This window comes from Pipistrellus kuhlii, unplaced genomic scaffold, assembly GCF_014108245.1.
Source record: "Pipistrellus kuhlii isolate mPipKuh1 unplaced genomic scaffold, mPipKuh1.p scaffold_m20_p_9, whole genome shotgun sequence".
Classification (NCBI taxonomy): domain Eukaryota; kingdom Metazoa; phylum Chordata; class Mammalia; order Chiroptera; family Vespertilionidae; genus Pipistrellus; species Pipistrellus kuhlii.
The window spans coordinates 33,849,022-33,875,088 of NW_023425595.1; the positions used below are offsets into that span (position 1 = coordinate 33,849,022).

The window sequence follows — 26,067 nt, forward strand, 5'->3', positions numbered from 1 at the left end:
ACATTATCTTTTCTTCAAACATTTGGTAAAACTTGACCTATAAAATCACCTGGAGTTGGCATATTTAATTTGAAAAGATTTTTAAATTATATCAGTTTAATTCCTTTGCGGTTAGACGCTTATTCAGGTTTTCTATTTCTTTGTATTTATTTATTTGTTAATCCTCACCTGAGGATCAAACATACTAACAGTGTGTTCAAAGCTATCCTGAATTGTTTTTGCCTGTCTAATAAATCAATTTCTGAAAGAATAGTATTAAAATATTTCACCATGACTCTAGATTTGTCAGTTTGTTACAGATCAAATTCTTACTTGGTTTAGCACATGCTTGTTGAATGAAAATAAATTCAGAGCAACACTGTTTTCCTTTGGTTCTTCTTTTGGCACTTCATGTCATTTAATAGAGAACTATATGCAGGACAAATAATTGAATCCTGGTTGACTTAAGAAGTCTTTTCCAGAGCAGCAAACTGTAAGATTAATAACATAAAACACTTACTACAAAAGGTGTAGGAACGTATCTTGAAAAAAGGTACACAGGAACATCTTTAGCCAGTAAGACTGCAGCAGTAAGTTTAGCAAGCCTAAAAAAAGAGAGAGAGAAAATATTTCACTTAGTCTTATATACTTTTTAGAAATCTGACTTCCATAATAAATATTTCCTATTATAATTATTCTGAATAGATAGCATCTTAATATAACCAATTCCTATAAACACTGGTTATTTAAGCTTCATGCTCTAACTTAAAAAGGTTAAATAAATGAGTTTTTTTTAAGGCGCTTAACAATAAAGAGAACTGACATTTTAATTTCTTTTTTTTCTCATTTATCTTTTGATGGCTCTTTTACTCAGAAATAAAACCTAAAAAAATGCAAAAATAACAGAGAAAAGTGCAACAAGAGACTAATAAACGCAATATGCATATGATGTCATGATAATCTATGTGTAAAAATAACCTAAAACTATTAAAATGGGACTACAATGAGAAAATATAAGCTACCCAGTGCCTTGTTCAAAACAGAAAATCATAAAATAAGCACGATGCTGTTCTAAATACTAACACTAAATATTTTTAAATGTTGCTCCTTTCTGTAAAAGCTAAAGCTTACCTTTGAAATGCTTCTATTTTAGCTCTAAAATAAATATTAGCATGTGATCACATTTCTTATTGACAGTTTCCTAGTTCAGATATCTAGTTACTGATGGGAAAAATTGAGCTTTCCCCCCTAATCGACTTTAACCTCTGAGACATCGAACACTGTACCTCTGGCTGCTGCAGCTGCTGGTTACTTGCCCCCGGGTATCATAGCCAACGACAAAGCCTCTCTGCTTGAAGTCTGAGAAACATCTCTCCAAGTATTTGTACATCCCCTGAAGCAGATAAACACAAAACATTAGCTCCTGAGCCTGCATTTTTCTATGATTTAAAAATCTATTATTTTTATGTGCAGTGTGTAATTTATGGGCTCCTGGGAAGCTGGCTTCTGCCTTTCTGCCCATGTTTACCAATGTGGAAACAATACCGTTCAATCCTCAAAAGGGAGATGCCAAATATTTATTTCCTGGGGTTTCAGAAACATTTAATACCACAAAAATATAAAGTAAATATTAAACAAAATACATTACATAAAACACGAAGGGGGGAAATAAGGGATGTGCTAAAAATATTATTAGAAAGGCCAAAAGAAATTGTTTCTTGCCTTAAGGCTGTAGAGAACAAAATTTTGACCATTTTAGGCCTTTCTAAATCACAAGACAAAAGCTAATCAAAAGATTTCACCTATTTATGACACAAACATTTTTAGTCAACAACATAAACCTTCATTAGAACATTTCTTAAAATGGCTTATCCCATTTCTAATTCCTTAGTTTTAAAATCTCACAGAAAAGAAAATCCTAAAAACTAGAGTATCTCCAACAGTCAAGGGTGATGAAAAATGAAGTATTTAATATTGAAAACATCATGAAAATAGCTAAAACCATTTAACTAGCTTATGAATGATTTGGTAACATTAACACTTTCATTTCTAAAAATAATCCTATATAATAAAAGGGTAATTTGCAAATTGTCCCCTTGATGGAGAGTTTGACCAGAGTTTGACCAGGGGGCAGGGCCGGCTGGCCAACCACCCCGGGGACCCTCCCCTGGCTGGCCCAGACTCCAAATGGCTCTGTTTGGGGTGGGTCAGCCAGACCCATCCATGCACAAATTCCTGCACTGGGCCTCTAGCATTTCATATTGTTACAAGTTCTTTAAAACTACTTTCACAAATGTTGCCTTACAACCCTAAAAGGACAGAAATGCAGATACCATTTCTATTTTTGTCTGTCTTTTAACATCTCTTCAAAAAGGAAGCAGAATAAGATTGATGCTCCATTTAATGACTTGCCCAAGGTCATTCATTCAACTAAAACCAAGTTATACTGATTAATTAAAGACCTACCATGTGGAAGGCACTGCTGTAACTATGTGGCAGCACCTAATGAAGCCCCAGTGACTTCTGGGGCTTCATTAGGTGCTGCCACATAGGGCTCTTTCAAGGCTAATTATTCTGCCAGGGCTCTTTCAAGAATAATTATTCTGCCCATCATGGCTCACTGGTTGAGCATCGACCTATGAACCAGGAGGTTCAATTCCAGGTCAGGGCACATGCTCAGATCATGGGCTTGATCTCCAGTAGGGGGCACGCAGGAGGCAGCCAATTGATGATTCTTTCTCATCATTGATGTCTCTATCTCTTCCTCTCCCTTCCTCTCTTTGAAATCAATTATAACATATATATATATATATATATATATATATATATATATATATATAAAAATATGAATAATTATTCTTGCCCTGGCCAGTGTGGCTCAGCTGGTTGGGCATCATCCCATGCACTGAAAGGCTGCTGATTTGATTCTGGGTCAGGGCACGTTACTGAGATGCGAGCTGGATCCCTGATAGGGGGCATGCAGGAGGCAGCCAATCCGTGCTTTGCTCTCACATCAATGTTTACTCTCTCTCTTTAAAAATCAATTTAAAAATCTTTTTAAAAAAGAATAATTATTCTTCCCAACTTACTTTCTATGTATGTTATGTGTATGTGTGCACATGCACACCCAAATTGGCTAGTTCCACCCACTTATTTATTTCTAATGATTATACTATTCTAAAACCTCACAGAACCTCATATTATTCTATTATTCTTTGGTATGAAAATCCATTTTATTTCCCTCTAAAAGGGCTAAGGCTGAAGAATCAGATTCCATCTGACTTTTCTATTTCACACTCAACTAGTGTATAAATTTGCACTTTCATAGAAATTTTTTTTCAAACAGCTCCTCCATCCCATTTTATTAAGTCAAGGAATCTTCATTTAAAATGAAAGCTTACAAGGAAACCCAATATATAAAAAAGATTGAACTGAAGCATCTCTAGATGAGGAGATGGGGTGGGGGAGGTGTTATGTATGTTGTCATCCCTTCATCCCCACTCCCTGCACTAGCCCTTGGCTTTAGAGAATTCCCTCAGAACAAGGCTAAAGATGATTCATTGTTAGCCAGGATCAATTAGAATTATGACTACTGAACATTTCTCTAGTCCGGATCTATTTTAAGTATATGCTAAATGCATTTTGGCCTTCAAGCAAGTATAGTTCCTTGAAGCAATGATGATGATTCACTGGAAACAAAAGTAATTAGTTTCTTTATTTCCAAAAATAAATTGTATAAAATGGGGAGATATAAAATAAATGGCGTTTGTCATACACTATCTTAAAGAACTCTCAAATGGATATGAAGAACCAAGGGAAAGATTTTCAACTAAATTTTCCAAATACTCTGATTAACCTGTATCAATGGATATATGCCACAATGGGTAATCTAAATAGGGAATGTCAATATTCATTTGTTAAAAGAGTCAAAAGAAATTGTTTCTTGCCTTAAAGCTCTAAAGAAAAGAATTTTGACCATTTTAGGCCTTGCTAAATCATAAGACAAAAGCTAACCAAAAGATTTCACCTTTTTATGACAAATGCAAAGTAACACTGTCAAGAAGGTGATAATGACAACTAAAGTAACTCCTACTTTGACCTTGAAGATATAGAAATGCCTTCTAAGATAAATCAAAGATCAGAATTTATTCTTTTTATTTTCCTTCAAGAGAGTATCTTCCTGAATATGAAGGTTTTGAGTTTTTTTTTAGAAAGGCACTACCTAATTTACCCAGTAAAAAACACCGAGTGATAAAAAGTGTACAGACTTACCTGTGTTGATTGTATTACTGTAAGGTCATTGATATAACAAAATCCTGCCCCCATAGCAGAACGAAGCCCTGCAGTCCCAAAAGTCATTCGGCAACAAAGACGATCCCGAAGTTCCTTGTTCATTCCATTTCGTAACAGATTTTCAATTTGCTCTTTTGTTTTGGGATTCTATAAAAAAGAAATAGTAAAACTTAATCAGAATAACAATCAGAGTCCTAATATGAAGCCTTTCTAAGGAGCCCATAAATGCTATGAATAGTCTGACCAGCATGGCTCAATGGTTGAGTTAACCTATGAACCAGGAGGTCATGGTTATTGAGTTGTATAAGTTTCTTACATATTTTGATATCAATCCTTTATAAAATATATAATTTGAAAATATTTTCTCCCAGTCAGTAGGTTTCCTTTTTTTTGTTATTGTTGTTGAAGGTTTCCTTCACTATGAACAAACTTTTTAGTTCGACGTCCCATTTGTTTTCTTTATTTTGTTTCCCTTACATGAGGGGATGTGTCCACAAAGATATTACTCTGACTGATGTCAGATAGTTTATTTCCTATGTTTTCTTGAGTTTTATGGTGTTGGGCCTTATCTTAAAGCAATTCCACTTCTGGGTATTTATCCAAAGAAAATGAGAAGACATTATTAAAAAAGATATATGCACCTCTATGTGCACTGCAGCAAAATCTACACTAGCTAAGATATGGAAGCAATTTATGTGTCTGTTGATAAATCGAGAAAGAAGATGTAGTACATATACACAATGGAATATTACTCAGCAATAAAAAAGAATGAAATTTTGTCATTTGTGACAACAGGGATCTAGAGGGTATTGTGCTAAGTGAAATAAGTTGGCAGAGAAAGAAGTGGAATTGTACAAGCTGGCTCTGATCATCCTAGGGCAGTGGTCAGCAAAATCATTAGTCAACAGAGCTAAATATCAACATGATTGAAATTTCTTTTGAGAGACAAAATTTTTAAACTTAAACTTCTTCTAACGCCACTTCTTCAAAATAGACCCCCCGGCTATGGTATTTTGTGGAAGAGCCACACTCAAGGGGCCAAAGAGTCACATGTGGCTCTTGAGCCACAGTTTTGCCAACCACAGTTCTCCAGAGAAGGATGCACATGTGTGAACTCATAGTAGTAGTACCTATAATAGCTGGAAATGGACATAACCAACTAGTTAAATGGATCTCTGGGGGGATCTTAGCACACACACACTAAATTTACATATAGTCCTTGTTTGTTAGATTTTATCTTATGTAACAAATGTCTAACTTTATTAGGCACTTTGCATCTGTTGAAATTGATACATATATATGAGATTTTTCTTTTTTAACCTGTCAAAGATAACCTTGATTGATTTTCTAATATTATACCAACCTTGAATTCTGGTTGTGGTTTGATAAATTTATTTTTTATTTAAGTATAGCTGGTATACAATCTTACATTGGTTGTATTAGTTTTAGGTGTATAATATAGTGATTCAACATTTTTATACCTTATAACGTGGTCAAACCACTAATTCTAATACTCATCTGTCACATGTAAACATTTCACAATCTTATTGACTAAAAACTCCTTCCCTTTTTCACCCTCCTCTTCACCTCCTCCCTTCTGGTAACCATCCCTTTTGTCTCTGTTTCTGAATCTGTTTGTGCAGAACACATGAAGGCTATATACACCTTTCCCCATGGCCAACAGCCAATGACTGTTTGCTGCAGGGTTATAACTCCATTATGCAATTAATTCTCTGGAGGGCCAACAAATTAAGTTGAGATTCAATTTCACCTGAGACGAAATCATTCCCTCACTCCCCTACAGGTTCCTCCCCAGAGTAGTCCTTTTATAAATCATTTACACAAGAATCCCCATCTTGGCTTCTAGGGACCTGAACCTAAGATACATATATGTAAATATACACAGTTGACCTTTGAACAATGCAGGGGTTTAGGGTGCCCAACCGAGTGTTATAAAAATTGGCATATAACTTTTGACTCAAAAACTACAGTCCCTTGGTATCTGTGGGGAATTGGTTCCAGGACTGCTACAGATACCAAAATCTATAGATGCTCAAGTCCCTTATATATGATAAAATGACATAGATCAATGCATGCAGTTGGCCCTCTACATTTATGAATTTCCAACTGCGGATAAAACACCTGAAGATACAAAGGGCTAACTGCATATTTATTGAAAAAATATGCACATAAATGGACCTGTCTTGTTCAAGTGTCAACTGTATATACTTTTAACTTTTAGCACACAAGAAATAGAAAGAAACTTCCTGAATATGATAATGGCTAGCGGTCCTAGCTAAAGCTTATAGCAAGAAAAGGAGACAAAAAGTACAAAAACTGCAAAAGAAACAAAACACATATTTACAGATGAAACGGTTCAGCACATAAACAATTTCAAGAGTAAATAATTTTTAGAATGAATGTTAAAATATAGTAGGGTTGTTAGATACCAGGTCAATATACAAAAGTCAACTGCATTTCTCTGTATCAACAAACAGAAAATTCATTTTAAACCATCTGTTTCCTCTATGGCCATGTAAACTCCAACAATATCTGACCTTCCCACAGGTAACCACTGTAAACTCTAGACAAAATACAAAGACAAAGAAACCAAACCAAACCCACAAAGACCTGAAGGTACTGGAGAGTGGACAAATGTAAATGATTGTAAAAGGGAGCTGACACTTGGGACAAGGGACCAGCGCAGGGTGAGTTTCCCATTTTTATGGCTTTTAACGGAAAGGCAGGTATTAATCGGAACCATGCACAGTGGCTAAAACACCAGTGAAAATTCTACAGTCTTTGTCGCCTGAAGAACCAGAGCACAGAGTTCGGGGTAACCACAGGGGTGTATGTCCAGAAAGGAGAGAGTCGGAGGGGGAGAACCCAACATTCTGTACACTTTGCCCAACTCCCTAGCTGGCTCCAGTACTATGTATGTGAGACAGACTTCAGCTAAAGATAAAAGAATAAATTGAGATTTGAGCAGCCTCTCAAGAAACAGTTTGCAGTTAGTGTTCAACCAAGTTAACTACCTGTTAAAGCACACAAAATCAAACACTCAATACTTAAAAGGTGCTTGAATTCTCAGTGCTTTATGAAACAGAGGTTCTTGTTCCCCCCAAGGGCATGAAAATTACAAAAATAAATACACATTGGTGTGAGTTGAACTGTAGTACTAAGGTATACTATCAACTCGCTTACTGTTAAATTTTTCTATTTGTAAAAATTCTTTGATATTTTTTGGGAGAAGATGTTTAAGTCATTTATTTTATGTATGAATCTAATTTTACAGAAATCACAAATAAAACTTATTATTTTTGTAAATTATGACATTTCTACTTAGATGAACATCTTAGCCTGTATTTAATGTTATTTTATTATTGACTTTCATTCTATTAAGGAAATACAGCTTCTAAAAATCTTGTAATAGTGTAATGTTTAGAGATAAGTTAATAGTATCCACATTTTCAAGTTATATACTAATGTTTATATATTACTAGTGGCCCAATGCATAGATTTGTGAACACTGAAAGGAAATTAATTAGAAGAAAGATTCATGTGATAATTATGCTACTGAAAAAATTACATGTCAAAATAGTATATATAGTATAGTATTATATAATTAAAATACAAAATATTTTAATATCATTATTTATTTTTCTATAATAGAAGTCAGAGATGAAAGAAAATTAGTAAAATGTATATGAAAATAATATATAAATTGATTAATAAACAACATGATATAAAAACAACAAAGACATGATATAAAAATAACAAAAACATGATATGAAAACAATGACTGATAAATTAATAAACAAACAAAAACATGATATAACAACAAAGTGCCAATAGTTGGTTTTCAGATACATATGTCGAGTGCAATTGGCACCAGTGAGAGCTTTATATGTCTGGTGCATGGTTAGTCAACACTTATTTTTAAATTGCCAGTGCCAGCCAGGGCCAGTCGACTGGTCAGAAGGACAGATGGTTGGTCTCTTAGCCTTTTATATATATATACATACATACACACACACACACACACACACACACACACACACACACACACACTAGAGGCCTGATGCACGAAGATTCGTGCAAGAATGGGCCTTCTTTCCCCTGGCTGCCAGAACTGCCTTCACTCCGGCTGGAGCCGCCTTTCCGCCTTCCCTCACCATCCAGAGGCCCAAAGCGGCTGCCTGTGTATGCAAATTAACCCACCATATTTGTTGGGTTAATTTGCATACCCACTCCTGATTGGCTGGTGGGCATCATAAGGTCAATTAGCATGTTACTCTTTTATTAGGTAGATTGATAAGATATATAATACTTTACTTTTGTTGAGTGTTTTCAGGCATTGAAATAATTTTGACAGTGATTTTTTTTTTAAAGGAGCTGTTTAACTCCCAGGGTTATCTTTATTTAGTGAAAAACAAAACAATTTTTTAACCAAACAGGAAATTTAGATAAAACCCTAAAATTCCTAGATATGCCTTTGTTACTCTGGGGAAAGGAGAATAGGGAGAAAATGGGGTCAGGAAGTGAATAGGGGAAATTAAACTTAATCTGTAATTTGCTTATTTCTTTAAAAAGCAGATCTGATTCAAATTTAGCAAAATTTTATGTTTTAACAAAATGGGAACTGTTTATCATTCTCTGTATTTTTAAGAAGAGAGAAATAAATTTATTAATAAGTTTCATTACTTCTTTCTTGGTTTTCTTTCTTTTTAATTGATATTTTTTAATATGTTTTATTTATTTTTACAGAGAGGAAGGGAGAGGGATAGACAGTTAGGAACACCGATGAGAGAGAGACATCATCAGCTGCTTCCTGCACACCTCCTACTGGGGATGTGCCCGCAACCAGGGTTATGTGCCCTTGACCGGAATCAAACCTGGGACTCTTCCGTCCGCAGGCCGACGCTCTATCCACTGAGCTACACCGGTTTTGGCCTTCCTTGGTTTTCTTAAAAGGCTCTATAAGTTCCCTAAGGTAAAACTTTGATATCCACATTTCTAGAAGAAGTCTCCAGGCTACCCTCCACAACTTTAATTCATCCTATCCTAATTACATGCTGCAGCCAGATTAATCACCCAAGACCCAACAATAGCATCCAATGCCAGTTACACCAAATGTAAAGGTTAGGAAGGATGGGACCAGATCCTAAAGGGCAGAAAAGTCTAAACCACTTTTTTGTTGTTGTTAATCCTCAGCCAAGGATATTTTTCCCATTAATTTTGAGAGAGAGTGGGAGAGGGAAGTGGAAGAAAGAGGGGAGAGAGGAAGAGGGAGAGAGACACATGGATTGGTTACCTCCCTGGTGAGCCCAGGCCAGGCTGGGGATAAAACCTGCAACCAGGAATCTACTTTGACCAGGAATTGAACCTTTGATACTTAGGTACATAGACCAATGCTATAACCATTTAACCGCCCTGGTCAGGGCTCAAACCTGTGTAGGTTAAAAAATGGGAATAACTACCTCAAATGATCCTTGGGAGTTAAGTTTAAAAGCGATTTTTAACATGGAAGCATTTAGTACCATGTCTGGCATATGATCACTCAAAAAACACTAGTTTTCTATCATCTACTCTTAACCAACTTAGCAGTCCAAAAACATGTGTTATATTTTAGTTTTCCTAAATCTCTTCATTGTTCTTACATGCCCCCTGTTCAGTCTCATTTCCCTGATCAGTTTCATCTTCCTTTTTTTTTTTTTAACATTTCTCTCACCTTAAGTTTTCTGCCTCTATATCCATCATCTATTCCTATCCTACTTATCCATCAAGCTCAAATTCTACTTTTTTAAGGTCTTCCTGACTGAATTCCTATTGCTCTTAAGAACTAGCAGTCAGACAATTGACCACTTAATTGTTCTGTTTACTATATTTAAATTTCTATTTTTAACTAGAGGCCTGTGGCATGAATTCATGCATGGGTGGGGTCCCTCTGCCTGGCAGGTGATCAGGGCAGATCGGCCTGTCTCACCCAGTCCCAACTGAGCTGATCAGGCGGGCCAGCTGGGGGTTGGGGCTGCGGGAGGTTGGCTGTGGGAGCACACCGACCACCGGAGGCAGCTCCTGTGAGCGTCCACCCCCTGGTGGTCAGTGTGCATCATGCTACTGGTTGTTCTGCCATTTGATCAATTTGCATATTACCCTTTTATTATATGGTATTAAATTGTACGTGATTCTCTATAACTTGCTTATTTAATTGAATATCTGTCCAATATATGTAATATCTATGCTAATCTTTTCAACTACTGCAAAGCATCCCAGTTTATTTATCCTTTGCCCTATTGGTGGACATTTATGTTTTCTCTAATTTTTATTTGCATGAATAATAAGATATTTCAGAGGGAAAATTACATGAGAACATTCTGAAGCAGAAACCACAAAGTAAAACCACTGTATACTGAATTTATTGAAGAGATTTTCTAACAAGATTCTGGCTAGCCGAAAGCAAAAAGGCTTTTGTATGTAAGAAGCACGGTATTTTTCATTTACACTGTAATTTTCATACTCTCTTGGGGCATTAAATATGACAATATTCATAGTTTTTTTTTTAAACGATACAGTGCTCACTAAATTATTTGTTGTGGAAGATCTCAAGCAGGATTGGACACACTACTGTCTGTCTATTCTTTCCACCAGCATTAATCATTTTCTCCATTAACTCCCAACACCAGAGGGCAGCAGCCTCAGTACTAATTCGCCATAATGCAGAGAGCAATTTGGTGAAAATGCACTCCTATAGTAAACTCTGCACTAAGTTGCTAATCAAGCTTTTATTTGGGGGGGAGAAGGGAGGATATTTCTTAAAAACAAACAGAACAGACATATAAAGTAGGCAAAAAACAATTCAAACAAGCAAATGATGTTTGTTTTTTTTATATAACTTGACCTTGGTTAGTCATTGACATCCACAGATTTTTCTGGAAAGCTGGTATGGGTTTTCTGTTTTTGAATATATAGGCATGTTTTCTGCCGGTCTGTTCCTAAGTACTGTAGAATGGCCATTAGGAGCTCTGTGTTTGTGAGCTGGGCTTATTGTTCTGCAGGCTTTGTTAGCACTAATTACATTATGTAAACTTTCAGAAGAATAATGAAAACTGATGGCATAATGAAATTACGAGTGGTAAAGAATGGTGAGTGAGCTCCCATTTTTTCATAGCATGTATTTGGCAGATGATATCTAAAATAAATCAAGGGAAGTGCTACTAGCACATTATTTAGTTTTTTGATGGTAACCATGAGAATAACTAAAAACAAAGCTGAAAATGGCTTCTAAAGGGCAAATCGCAGATGCGAAGAGGCAGTTAGAAACATTACTTCCCATTATAATCCCTTTTATACTATTTTTTATCATAAACATGTATTTCTTTGAAATAAATACCAATAAATTAAAAAGAAAATGGTAGAAACTGAGGGAAATGTAAAAAAAAAAAAAAGGAATAAAAAGAAAAATAAATTTGTTTTTAAAAAGGGAAATAAATCCAAACTCTCCTTTGTATTATATGTACTAAATTTCTGGGACAGAAGGAGAATGTTGTTGCCAAGGAGACCAAAGCAACTGTTGAGCAGCAAATATAGCTCTTGAAAAAATTTTCATGATGTTTTTTTGCTTAATATTACATCCTATTCCAGCTTTTTAAAAGACAAAATGATTTTAATGAGGTTCCTGAAACTGATGATGATGTAACTAACATTTGCTAAGTATTCAGATTATAAGGTCTGATACAGGATAAGAAAATTTGAGTAAAGGTCAAATGTCCTGGGTTCTAGTCCCAACTCTACTACTTAAAAGCCATATGTCCTTGAGCAAGTCATTTTCCTTTTCTGAAACTAAGTTTCTTGCTTGTAAAAAATGGGATAACCACATTCTAGCTTGCCCACCACTCAAGTTTGCTATGAATATATATATATAATTTTACAAAGTTTGAAACACTACACAAATAAATTCAAGTGGTAAGTACTAATATTTCCCAAGATTGACAAAGCCATATGTATTTTGTACTTTTCGTTGATTAAATGCCAAATTAAGTAAAGAATTGTAAAAATGTGAACAAAACAATATAATATAAACTGTTACTATAAAAATTGGATTGAACTAAGTGGCAGATCCAAGCTCTGGTCCAGGCTCTACCACAACTGGCTAATTTCCACAACTACTGTGGGTCTCTTCGTAGTGAAATTGGACTAGACCACCTTGAAGCAGAGAGGCTCCATGGTATGTGTTCCAACACAAGATGACTTAAAAGGGAATTCATTCACCATTTTAAAAAATCTGGGCTACATTTTGCTTGAAAAAAATATCACTGCTAAATGTCCGAAAGTCTCTGGCTTCAATGAAAGTCTTTTTATTTCTATTTCCAGGCATTTCATAACCTTAACTAACCTAATCTATTGTTAACTTTTCATTCTACTCTTTCTCGACACAGACCTTCAGTGAGATCAGAGTGTTCTGCTCACTATTTTTAAAAATGCCATGGCCCAATACACCAAGGGTCAAATCCTGAGCTACAGTAGATTTACCAATGGAATGCCCCCACTGTAACTACCCGGGATACCGGACTGCCCAATGAACACCCTATTGCACTATTTATTTACTTTTTAACACTTACACTTTTATTTATTCAAGGCCACTAAAGACAAATCACAGCTGACTCTAGAACAGATGGGTATTAGGGGCACTAGCCCAGTGGTCGGCAAACTCATTGGTCCACAGAGCCAACTATCAACAGTACAACGATTGAAATTTCTTTTGAGAGCCAAATTTTTTAAACTTAAACTTCTAACGCCACTTCTTCAAAATAGACTTGCCCAGGCCTGGTATTTTGTGGAAGAGCCACACTCAAGGGACCAAAGAGCCACGTGTGGTTATCAAGCTGTGGTTTGCCGACCACGGCACTAGTCCCTTTTAGCTCCCTGCAGTCAAAAATTCACTTTTGACTCCCCCAAAACTTAATTACTAATAGCCTACCGCTGACCAGGAGTCTTACTGATAACAGTCAATTAACACATATTTTGTATGTTACATGTATTACATACTGTATTCTTATATTATAATAAAGTAAGCTAGAGAAAAGAAAATGCTATTAAGAAAAATCATAAGTGAAACTACATTTATAGTATTATATTTATTTTTTAAAGGCTGCATATAAGTGACCCTACAGAGCTGGAACCTGTGTTGTAAAGGCTTTCTATGACTTGGTCTCTACATGCCTTCTCAGCCGTTTCTCTCTGTCCCCTAAGCTACAGCAGAAACAAATGTTCTAAGAACACACAGAGAAGGATAACATCGATTTGTAATTTAGTTTTCCCTGCTGAAGACACACACTGAAGTTTCAGTCTCTGCTTGGAGTAGTCTTCCTCTCCATGTTAACAAGTCTAAATTTTAATTCTGAAAGTTAGCAGAAACAACACGTTTTTCATGAAGACTTTTCAAAGTACACTGCCCCACCAAGGCTAAAAACTAGCAATTTTGGTGACTTAAGCAAGTAGCAAGTTGCCCTCTGATCAATTTATAAATTATGTGCTTCACTAAGAGTCATTAGAATCAGTGGCATTTGGTAGGTTCTTTCTTCCAATTAAGCTCAGTTTCTCGTTTAGACTATAGATGTTGTCAACATGAAATGAGATAAATGCTGTGAATCTGGCCTATTATTTTGTATTTTAGCACTCTACAATGTAGGGATACAACCTAGCTTACCTACATTCTCAGTCTACAATATACACCCTTATTTACCAATTAAAAGTATTTTCTCTCATTAAGAGGATTAATTAATCTTTAATATTTATATTAAGTAGTTATCAAAATTATTTAAATCTGTTCCTCTGTTAAGGGCACCTGTTATTTACTCCCTGTATTATATTTATGAGCTTTTGTTTTATCTTCCCTTCTACGCTCTTTAAAGATACAATCCAGCCGAAACCGGTTTGGCTCAGTGGATAGAGCGTAGGCCTGCGGACTGGAAAGGTCCCGGTTTCGATTTCAGTCAAGGGCATGTACCTTGGTTGTGGACACATCCCCGGTAAGGGGTGTGCAAGAAGCAGCTGGTAGATGTTTCTCTCTTATTGATGTTCTAAGTTTCTATCCCTCTCTCTTCCTCACTGTAAAAACTCAATAAAATATATTTTAAAAAAATAAAAATAAAACTAAGACTGTTTAAAAAAAAAAGATACAATCCATATCTATTTCATCTTTGTATTTCCCACAGGTTTTCAGACAGTGCCTTGTATATAGACGGCACTTTAGATATAAATTAAGATTTTCTTTTCCACTTTCAATGAAGGCTGGCTCTCCAAATTCTGCTGTAGCTTAGATCCTTTCTTCTAGAAAAGTCTTCGTTGACCATCCCAGTCCACAGGTCACTCTTACTTTTTAACTCCTAAAAGAGCTGTCTGTAAACCATTTAATTGCCACTAAAACTACTCAGCATTATCTTTTTATGTTTATATGTATGTTATAATCTTTTTATATCTCAGTATATCCCAACAATATCTAGGCACAGCATAGACAATCTTTAAAAAAATTAATCAAGAGATTCATTAAGGGCCTAGCTGGTTTGGCTCAGTGGATAGAGTGTTGGCCTGTGGACCAATGGGTCCCACGTTCGATTCCGGTCAAGGGCATATGCCCGGGTTGCAGGTTTGATCCTCCGTAGGGGACGTGCAGAAGGCAGCCGATCTGTGATTCTCTCTTATCATTGATGTTTCTATCACTATCTCTCTCCCTCTCCTTTCTCTCTAAAATCAATAAAAATATAATTTTTTAAAAGAGAAATTCATTAAGAAGAATATACTCAAAACTGGCACCTGAACAAAATTATCTCATTCATGGCAATGAAAAACAAAGGCTTTGACATACCTAATAGTTACTAGTAAATTAAGTTGTGTTAGAATTCTACAAGTTGTCTTTGAATAAACCTTCCTTTCACTTTAGGGAGATGTAAATGCAACCACATGCATTTACTGATTATCAATGAAAGCAGCTGACTGTAAACAAAAATAAATAGCTGTAATAAACATATAAGGATAACATTCTTTTGCAATTTAATTTTCCCTCCTGAAGACATTTATACAGTTTGCAATATATATCATTTTACTATATGCTAAGCCTTAGCGCTTTTATTTCTCTTAGGTTCTCTCCTTTCTAATGGACTCAAAGCAGAAAAGCAATCTTTGAATCTTCACTTCTTTTGTATCCTTCCACAGTGAGGAACTATATTATAGCAGGCATTTTATAAATACTGCCAAAATGGATTTAAAGGCACATCTTTATGTTAAATAAGGGCTATTTATATACATAAATATACATATATATTTACTTATATATTTATTTATATATATTTATATCCAAATCCTACAATAGGAGAGTTGGTTCTCTAGCTTATTGCAATCAGAACACTCTAAAGCAGTGAATTTCAACCTTTTATATCCCATGGCAAACAAACTAATTACTGAAATTCTGCAGCACACCAAAAAAATATACGATCTGACCAAAAAAAAAAAAAGAAAAAAAAAAGAGGTATAATTTTGATTCAGTCACACTGGACAGCTATTGCTATGTTGGCTGTTGTGATTTTTTAATTTAACAATCTAAGCCGAGGTCAGTGCCCCTGACTAGTCGGGTATTGCATGTTTTAAAAATTCTCGCCGCACACCAGTTAAAAATTGCTGCTCTTGAGTCTTGCTACTCAAAGTGTGGTTCAAAAACCAGCAGCACTGGTATCATCTGGGAGCTCAGTCTGAGGCTGAATCCTCAAGCCCTGCTCAGGCTTCCTAAATCAGAATCTGGTGATCTGTAAGCACTTCAGGGTTTGAGAAGCACTGGTTTAGACTCTAGAGGAAGAATGAGAATGGCCAAGATGCATATGATCAAGTAATGCTAACTAACACGGGATTGCTTATTTGTTAGTCTTCCTTGTCCATTGACTGAGGCTTTTGGAGGACAAGAACCCTTCCCTATCTTCCTCACCAGTAGTATTCCCTGGGCTGATAGGCCCTGAAACATTATCCAGTGCTCAATAAAATCTCTTGTGGTGGTGTGTTTTTTTTGTTTGTTTTTTTAAATCCTCACCTGAGGATATATTTTCATTGATTTTTAGAGCGGGGAGGGAGGGAAGAAGGGATGGAAGGAAAGAGAAAAGGGAGAGGGGAGAGGGAAAAAGGAGAGAGGAGAGAGAGATGCTAGAGATGGGGAATCTGACCAACACCCGAGGTATGTGCCCTGACTGGGCATGGACCTGCAATCACTTGGCGTACAGGAGGATGCTCCAAACAACGGAGTCATCTGGCCAGGGCTCAATAAACATTTTTTTTTGCCGAATGCATGAATGACTGAACAAAGTGAAAATAAAACTTTTTCACAAAGCTCATCTTTTAGGAAATTATTTGTACAGCATGATTTCACATACTACCAGACTATTTAATTCAGCACTAGAACTCCATTTTAAATGTTACTTCTCGATGTCCACAGATGCACTGCATGTGTTCGACAAAGCAAAGGCTTGGCTCACCTTCCTTTGTTGGAGCCACCAGGGCCTTTTTTTTTTTTTTTTTTAAGTGTGATGGCTGCATTTTAATTCTGCTCGCACAGATCCGTCCCACAAGAATGCACAAGATGAAATAACCGCAAAACTTGGGGGGGTGGGGGTGGGGAGAACAGAGGAGGAATGGACAACACAAAAACATTTCTGTATCACAGCATCATATGAAAGCTGGAAAACATGGTTGTGTGTGGAGATTTTTTTGTTTTTGTTTTGTTTTGTTTTAACACAATACTTCCAGGAAATAATTCCCGGCAAGGGAAAGAAGGTGGTAAGAGAACTCTTTACCTTTCTCAAGAGCAAAAGGCGATTCTAGAGAAGACTAACTGGGGAGTGATAGATCAGCCACTACCTAGCGACGGCAGGTGGAAACACAGCAGACCAGAACCAAGGCGGATAGCGGTTAGAAGCGTCCAAGAGGCGTGACAAAAACCACTCTCAGGTTTAGAGAAAGGAAAGGGAAAGGAAAGCTCTATGACGAATACAACTTAGGATGATGATGATTAATTATTATTATTATTATTATTATTTATTGAGAGAGAGACGACAAGCCCTTGAAGGGTGGGGGTGGAGGGGAGAAAGGGAGGTTGCGATCGCGCTCCCCGTAAAAGGAAGCGACCGCACCGTCCCTGCCCCGCTCCGAGGGCCCCGGGGGGTCAGCCCGGGCGGAGGTGGGGGGCCCCGCCCGGCCCCGCGGGCTCCCTCCCGGCGGCCGGAGCCATCTCCTCCGCAGCCCGCCGAGCACCAGGTGGGGACAAGCGGCAGCAGGCAGCGTGTGGGAGGGAGGGAGAGAGGGAAGAAGGGAGGGCGTGCGGGGAGAAAGCGGAGGATGCCGGCTGCCCAGGTACCCACCTTATCCCAGCGGAGCCACTGCCCGATGGCCGTGTCCAGCTGCGCGTCCCCGGTGTGGTAGGGGGCGTGGAGCAGGTTGGAGTTCAGGTCCCCCTCGGCGTTTTCAGCCATGGCTGCGGGCAGGCTGGGGTGCGCGGGTGTGGGGGGGCCGATGAAGAGCCTGAGGTGCGCTCACCGGGGTCCCAGCGGCCCCTCCTCACGGAAGGGCATCGGAGACCAACGGCAGGATGTCTGCACCAGCTCCGGTCGCGGCTGAGAGACGCGGGAGAGAGGAGGAGGAGGCGGCCGCCCGCTCCTCACCGCACCAGCTCCTGGTCTCCTCGCTCTGGGCGCCTGGACAGAGGCGGTCGCGCCGGGAGAGAACAACAACAGTCCCCGCCGATGCCTGGGTTTTAGTCACCGCCGCAGCCGCAGCCTCGGCCGCCGCCGCCGCCCCGGCTACCTTAGGCCCCGCCCCCGCCTCTGGCCCCGCCCCTTAGGATTTAAGCTTGGGGGTTGGGGGTGGGGGGCGTGAGGTGCGAGGAACCCGGGCGCTCCGGGCGTCTCAGCTGTAGCGCGTTAAGATCCGCCGCGGGGGTGAGGAAATGAAGCGCGGCTCTTTTTTATGTTCTCCATGGCCCCCTGCCACGGGTGTTGTCTTTGTGTCGGCCCCCACACACTCTCCCACGCGTCTCCTTTTCCCGGCCGGCTGCCCCGAGCCAGCGCCAAGCCCCGGGCGCGTGGGGTGCGCGCAGGCCGCTCTCCCATTTCGGCTCCGGGGCGCGCGCCCGGAGGCCCGGTGCGCGGGGCCGTTGCCGCACGGCCTCATGGGGCTTGTAGTTCTTTCCATCCCCCGGGGTCTGCGGAGACCGTCGCTAAGGACTACGACTCCCAGCAGAGCCGCACCCTCCCTTTCCTCCAGGGAAACATCTATCTCGAGGCTGTTCCCCTGAGGGACACTCCCGGTACCTGGTACCCTGGGGCGCGTGCCCTGAGCTTGCATTAATTAAATAAATAAGGACTGGTGTAGGGAGGGGACAGCGGCTCCCTCACTGAGCCTTTTAACAGTGAACGAGGTGCGTTCTTTCGCTCCAACCCTCCTGGGAGGTAGGTGGGCGTGATCCTCCCCATTTTGCACACAAAGAGGAAACTGCCTTTCTCTCAGAGGGAACCGACTCTCTCGGAGGCGACATTCGTGATGGAAGCGGGGGTTCTGACCCGCTTTCAGACTTCCTCAGCGGGCGGTTCTTTTCGCTCTCTGCTACCGAGGGCTAAGGAGGCTGGGAGAACAACATGACCGAAAACAGACAAGGAAGCTGTGAGGGAGGGAAGAAGGGTCAGCCCTTAGCCACAGCTACAAGGCACAAGCGTCACGGGAGAGGTACCAAGAGCAATGGGAATAGGAAGATAGAGGAAGAAGAAAGATTACTGAGGTCATTTTAAAGTTCTTATTTTGGCCTCTTCTCTCCTATGGAATGTTCATTTTCCACGTCGCGCAGCTTGAGGTCTGGGAGATGCTGAGAAGGGCTTACCTGCCACTCCTTTGCTCCTGAGTACCTTGTGTCTGCCTTTTTACAGTGGCACTACCATTTTGACCAAATATTTTTCAGCTCTTTCCCTATTCAGCTTGCTTTTTTTTGTAATGAGGGTGTAATAATATTTACTCCATGGCTACCGTAACTTAATAAGTGGCTTTAGAGTGCTTTGAGGTTCATAGATAAAAGGTATAAAACATTCAAAGTATTCCTTTCTTTCCTTTAAGGTGCCATTGCCATAATAAAATCCAAACTACCAAGGTACAGAAAAATTGTAGTGCCAGTTCCTGAAAAATAACATGCTGTAATTTGGAGTTACAGCTTTGGAGAAGCAGCTGGGTGTTTCTGGGTGTTTCTTTAATGGAGTCGGCTGGTTCTTTTAATCACATAAGGCCTGGGGAAAAAACCATGTGTCCTGGATGGAAGATTCATCATTCACCATCGGCACTGTTATTGTCTATGACAAGCACTAGTTGAACATTTACTCTATATGCTAAGCATTATGCTAGGAGCTGAGGCAATAAGGAAGTATATAACACAATTACTCAATAAAAAAAAAAATCTGTCTAGGGGTGTCAGGATCTACGCAAGAAAAGATAGACCATGATAAACAGCAACTTACTGCAGACAACTGTTTGGACCCTGAGGTGGCCAATAAAAGCAACAAGCAGCAGGTGAGACCAGCACTAGGCTTTGAGGAACAAAATAAGTAGAGAAAATGGTAGAGGGTATTTTAAAGTCATAGACCTGTGGTCGGCAAACTGTGGTTCACGAACCACATGCGGCTCTTTGGCCCCTTGAGTGTGGCTCTTCCAGAAAATACCACAGTCTGGGCTAGTCTATTTTGAAGAAGTGGCATTAGAAGAAGTTTAAGTTTAAAAAATTTGGCTCTCAAAAGAAATTTCAATCGTTATACTGTTGCTATTTGGCTCTGTTGACTGATGAGTTTGCCGACCACTGCCATAGACCATTGGTTCTCAAATCTCCATAAGAGTTTGTTTAAAATATATATATTTCTAGCCCTAGCCGGTTTGGCTGAGTGGATAGAGTGCTGGCCTGCGGACTGAAGGATCCCAGGTTTGATTCTGGTCAAGGGCACATCCCCACAGGGGGATGTGCAGGAGGCAGCAATCAGTGATTCTCTTTCATCATTGATGTTTCTATCTTTCCTCTTTTCCTCTCTGAAATTAATTTAAAAAAATTTTTAATTATATTTCTGGACACTGCACCAGAGATTGAATCTGCACATCTATGTAGAGGCTAGATAGCTACATATTTGATAAATCTGTTGATTGTGACATTGGGGACCATAATTTTGCTATTTAAAGTGTGATACAACCAGTGTATTCATGTCCTCTGGGAGCTTATTAAATACAAAATTTCAGGCTCCATCTCAATTCTGCTGAATCAGAATCTACATTTTACAAAATCCAATAATGATTTATGCATATGAAATTTGATAGACAGTGGGTTTCATAAGATAATTCTTACTCAGTTTAATTCAGTTTTTAGAAACACCACTTAAATGACAACTTTCAGGAGGTGGAATTATAGAGGGCAAGTATGAAAGAAAAGAGAAATACAAGTTTTAATTCAATACCAGAGACAACCAGCTCTCATATATTCTATCTTATAAAAGAGTAATATGCAGATTGACTATCACTCCAACACACAAGACGGCTGCCCCCATGTGGTCAAAGATCCTGCCCCTATGTGGACACAAGATGGCCACTGCAAGATGGCCTGCAAGGGAGGGCAGTTGAGAGGGACCAGGCCTGCAAGGGAGGTCAGTTGGAGGCGATCAACCCTGTAGGGGAGGGTAGTTAGGGGTGAACAGGCCAGCAGAGGAGGGAAGTTGGGGTCAAACAAGCTGGCAGGGAAGCAGTTAGACATCAATCAGGCTGGCAGGGGAGTGGTTAGGGGGTGACCAGACTGGCAGGCAGAAGCGGTTAGGTTCAATCAGGAAGGCAGGCAGACGAGCAGTTGGGAGCCAGCAGTCCTAGATTGTGAGAGGAATGTCTGACTGCCTGTTTAGGCCTGATCACAGTGTAATCAGGTCTAAATGGGCAGTTTAACATACCTCGAGGGATCCCATACTGGAGAGGGTGCAGGCTGGGCTGAGGGACACCCCCACCCTGTGAATAAATTTCGTGCACCAGGCCTCTAGTATATATATACATACATACACACTGAGGGCCCCCCCAAGTGCACTAGAAGCCTGATGCACGAAATTCGTGCACTTGCGGGGGGGGGGGCTCTCAGCCCAGCCTGCGCCCCCTTGCAGTCAGGGAGCCCTTGGGGGATGTCCAACTGATGGTTTAGGCCCGCTCCCTATGGGTAGCTGGCAGTCAGACATCCTTAGTACTGCTGCAGAGACGGGAGAGGCTTCCGCCACCACTGCTGCGCCCACCAGTCACGAGCCTGGCTTCTGGTGAGCAGTGCCCCCCCTGTGGGATTGTACTGACCACCAGGAGGCAGCTCCTGCATTGAACATCTACCTCCTGGTGGTCAGTGTATATCCTAGCGACTAGTTGTTCCACTGTTCGGTCGATTTGCATTTTATACTTTTATTATATAGGATTATATAGGATGTGTATATATTTATTTTTATTTTATTTTATTAATTTTTTAACCCTCACCTGAGGATATTTTCCCATTGATTTTTAGGGAGAGTGGAAGAGAGAGGGAAAGACAGAGAAGAAATATTGATGTGAGAGAAACTCATTGATTGGTTGCCTTCTGCATGTGCCCTGATCAGGCCCCTTTGGGGAGGAGCATTCAACCAAGGTACAAGCCCTTGATTGGAATCAAACCTGGGACCCTTCAGTCCGAAGGCCAATGCTCTATCCACTGAGCCAAACGGGCTAGGGCTACTTTTCATTTTCTTAACTATGTTTTTATTGACTTGAAAGAGAGAGAAAGAAATAGAGAGGGAGAGGAAAAGAAAGAGAGGGAGAAACATGGGTTGCCTCCCACATGCACCTGCACACACCTGCAACCCAGCATGCGCCCTGACTGGGAATTGAACTGGTGACCCTTCAGTGCACAGGATGACACTTAACCAACTGAGCCAAACTGGCCAGGGCCAACTCTCACTTTTATCAGCAAGATAGTGATAGAACAAATTGTTTACCAGAAACTTTGCCCATTGTCTTTGGCTTATTGCTTAGGAATTGAAAGGTATCCAAGGAGACCCAGAATTCATCAAATTCAAGAACAATGTTTAAGCGTATCCAGAAGAGGGAGTATAACAGTTTTCCCAGTCAGGAAAAGTTCAGAAGCTTTAGGTTATGTTAGAATTTGCCCACAGTGTCCTGTATTTTTATTTGCTAAATCTGGCACCCTAACTGGTTATGAAAGAGAATCTCTCTTGGTTCTAATATACCTACTATTTTTGGATCATGATATATCTTCAAGTGGTTCAGAAAAATGCTATGTACATACACATATATACATAAATATGTAGTATGTGAATATACATGCACAATAGTTATAAAAATAGCAAATAAAAATGGGAGATGCTAACAATAGGTGAATCTGGGTAAAGGACAGATGGATATTGTTTATATTATTTTAATTTGAAATTATTTCCAAATAAAAACATTTAAAAGAAAAACCTCATGTATTAAAAAATAGCTATTTCTTCATTGTTTTTTAAAAAAAAAAAACACACACACAACCTAAGAGCCTCAAAGCTCTCATTCTGTCAGGGTAGCAAGAAATTAAAATTTTGCCCTAGTTGGTTTGGCTCAGTGAGCATCGGCCTGCAGACTGAAGGTTCCCAGGTTCAATTCCGGTCAAGGGCACATGCCTGGGTTGTGGGCTGGATTCCCAGTAGGGAGTGAGCAGGAGGCATCCGATCAATGATTCTCTCTCAGCATTGATGTTTCTCTCTCTCCCCCTTTCCTCTCTGAAATCAATAAAAAAATAGTTAAAAAAAGGAAAGAAATTAAAGTTTTATTAATTTCAGGGGCTCATCTCTCCACCCAAGCTTTGGTACTAGAGAACCAGGAAGAAACACTAATTCCTCAAGATTGCTGCTAACTTCTGAACTGTTCAGAGTTATAGTGGTCTCTGGAAGTCTGACAGCTTTCTCCTCGCATACAATTAACAAGCTACGGCCAGGAAACTTGGGGGAGGCTGTGAACCCCAAAGCCTCTCTCTAGGTTTACCACATGTCCATCCCCTCTAAACGTTTGCCAGTTTCTTGAAGTGGTGCCACTGAGCACATTTGTATATCGTCCTTGAAGAACTATTTATTCACATTTCTCTTGCACCACGCTTCTATTTTAAGACTATACATTTTGAGGAAATTTATCATTGTGCTGTGTGATTGCTTTGAAAAGAGAAGTATTTTTTCTTTCTGTTGTTCACAAGGGTGCTTGTCATAAACTCTAGGGAACACTGAATTAAATGAAAAGCGGGCGTTGCTGGAGTGGCTCAGTCGGTTGAGCCTTGCCCTGTGCCCTGAAAAGTTGCTGGTTCCATTCCCGGGCAGGGCACATAATCAGTTTGTGGGTTCCATACCCATCAGGGAACGTTCAGTCTCTCAATCTCTCTCTCCCTCCCACCCTCCTTCCCTTCCTTCCTTCCTGTCTTGGGTGAGGACTGAAAGAAAGGAAGAAAGAGAGAGAGAGAGAGAGAGAGAGAGAGAGAGAGAGAGAGAGGGAGGGAGCATGCAAAGGAAGGAAGGAAGGAAGGAAGGAAGGAAGGAAGGAAGGAAGGAAGGAAGGAAGGAAGGAAGAAAAGTGCTGGTTAAGTATTTAAAAAGAAATAAAAAGAGGAATGTCCTCCCTTTCCATGCGGAACTTGGAAAAAGGAGAAGCACCCCACTGCAGAAGAAAGTACTAAAAAAATGGAAAGGAAGTTACTATCTTGCAAGCAATTTTCTACTTCTACTTTCAGCATTCTTACATAAAATGTCTAGGCAAGAGGATATAAGTAATAAAAAGTGGTTTATCTTTGGGGGGTGGGAGTGACTGGGGAGGAGTTGTTGGGGGAAAAGGGAGACACAATAATACTTTAAACAGTAAAAAAATAAAATAAAAATAAAAGTATGGCCGAAACCGGTTTGGCTCAGTGGTAGAGCATCCGTCTGCGGACTGAGGGGTCCCAGGTTCGATTCCGGTCAAGGGCATGTACATTGGTTGTGGGCGCATTCCCAGTGGGGGGTGTGCAGGAGGCAGCTGGTCGATGTTTCTCTCTCATTGACGTTTCTAGCTCTCTATCTCTCTCCCTTTCTCCTCTCTGTAAAATATCAATAAAATATATTTTTTAAAAATAGTATGCCAACAAATAAAAAAACCCACGTGAAAAAAAGTGCTTATTTTTGTTTAAGGGGGGAAGGATGCAGAGCGCATGTGGGATTAGAGCAAGGCAAGACACAGAACCTAGGGTGCAAAATCTAAAGAGGCACCACCTTTCAAGTTTGTGGAAGTGCAGGATTGGCTCCTGAGAGTGACTACCTTATTATATTTTTAAAACAGTTTTATTGAAATATAATTCACATACCAAACAATTCACATATTTCATGTATACATTTTATTTTTATTACACCTAGTCACAGATATGTGCAAACATCACCACAGTCAATGTTAGAACTTTTCATCACCTCAAAAAAACCTTGTGCCTTTTAACTATCAGCCCCTTATTGCTCTATTTCCCACTTCAAGGCCTAAGCAACAACGAATTTACTTTCTATTTCTATAGATTTCCCTGTTCCGAACATCTTATATAAATGGAATCATAAATACGTGATCTTTTGAGAGTAGCTTCTTTCACTTAGCGATAATGCTTCCAAGGTTCTTCCACATTATAGCATGCCTCAGTATTTCATTCATTTTTTTTTTTAGTTTAATAATATTCAATGTATGGGTGTACTACATTTTATTCATCTATTTGTCCATTGATGGACATTTAGGTTGTTTCTACCTTTTGGCTATTACGAATAATGCTGCTATAAACATTCATGTACAGTTTTTGTGAGGAATATGTGTTCATTTCTCTTAGGTATACGTCTAAGAGTACAGATTTGCTGGATCTTGCTTAATCATTTGAGGAACTGCAACACTATGATTCCCAAGCGGCTGCACCATTTACATACACAGCAGTGTATGAGGGTTCAAAATGTTCCACAGATTTCCCAACACTTCTTACTATTTCACTTTTTGATTCTAGTCATTTTAGTGAATGTAAAGTGGTATCTCGGGGTTTTGATTTGTATTTCCCTAAAACTAATAATGTTGAACTTCTATTCATGTGCTTGTTGGCCATTTGTATATTGTCCTTGGAGAACTATTTATTCACATTCGCTAAAATTAATTTTTTTTATTGAGTTGTAATATTTCTCTCTTTAATAAAATATTTTTATTGATTTCAAAGAGGAAGGGAGAGGGAGAAAGAGAATCATCTTTGATGAGAGAAAATCATTGATCAACTGCCTCCTGCATGCCCCCAACTGGAGACTGAACCTGCAACCCGGGCATGTGGCCTGACTGGGAATTGAACTGTGACATTCTGTTTCACAGGTCAAAACTCAGCCACTGAGCCATGCCATAAGATTTCTGGATATAAGCCTCTAATACAAATTAGATATGTGATTTGCAAATATTTCCCCACATTCTGTGTGTTGCCTTTCACATTCTTATTGGTGTTATTTGAAACACAAGTTTTTAGTTTTGAGGAAGTCTAGTTTATTTTTTTCTTTTGTGGCTCATACTTTTGGTGTCATATCTAAGAATCCTTAACCGAATCTAAGATCATGGAGATTTACCCTTTGTTTTCTTCTAAGAGTTTTATAATTCTAGCTCTTAGATTTAGGTCTTTGTTCCCTTTTGAGTTAATTTTTGTATATGGTGTGAGGGAAGGAGCTAACATTTATA

General features: G+C 39.3%; 1 protein-coding gene across 3 annotated transcripts in view; it reads right to left on the reverse strand.

Annotated features, from left to right (window-relative positions):
* The window catches only part of PGM2L1 (phosphoglucomutase 2 like 1), a 37,861-nt gene extending 19,715 nt beyond the window's left edge, over window positions 1–18,146 (reverse strand). For 2 of the 3 annotated variants that reach the window (XR_004986121.2, XM_036426813.2), the window contains exons 1-4: window positions 17,673–18,143; window positions 4,252–4,419; window positions 1,266–1,372; window positions 500–584 (exon numbers count right to left, since the gene is read on the reverse strand). Coding sequence is in view for 2 of the 3 variants with exons in the window: in XM_036426813.2 (XP_036282706.1) it covers window positions 500–584; window positions 1,266–1,372; window positions 4,252–4,419; window positions 17,673–17,783 (471 nt within the window). In the remaining variant the exon portion in view is untranslated. Of the gene's footprint in view, window positions 1–499; window positions 585–1,265; window positions 1,373–4,251; window positions 4,420–17,672 lie in introns of all 3 variants that reach the window. The other variant, XM_036426814.2, reaches the window with a different exon arrangement.
* Between the last annotated feature and the right edge of the window lie 7,921 nt (window positions 18,147–26,067).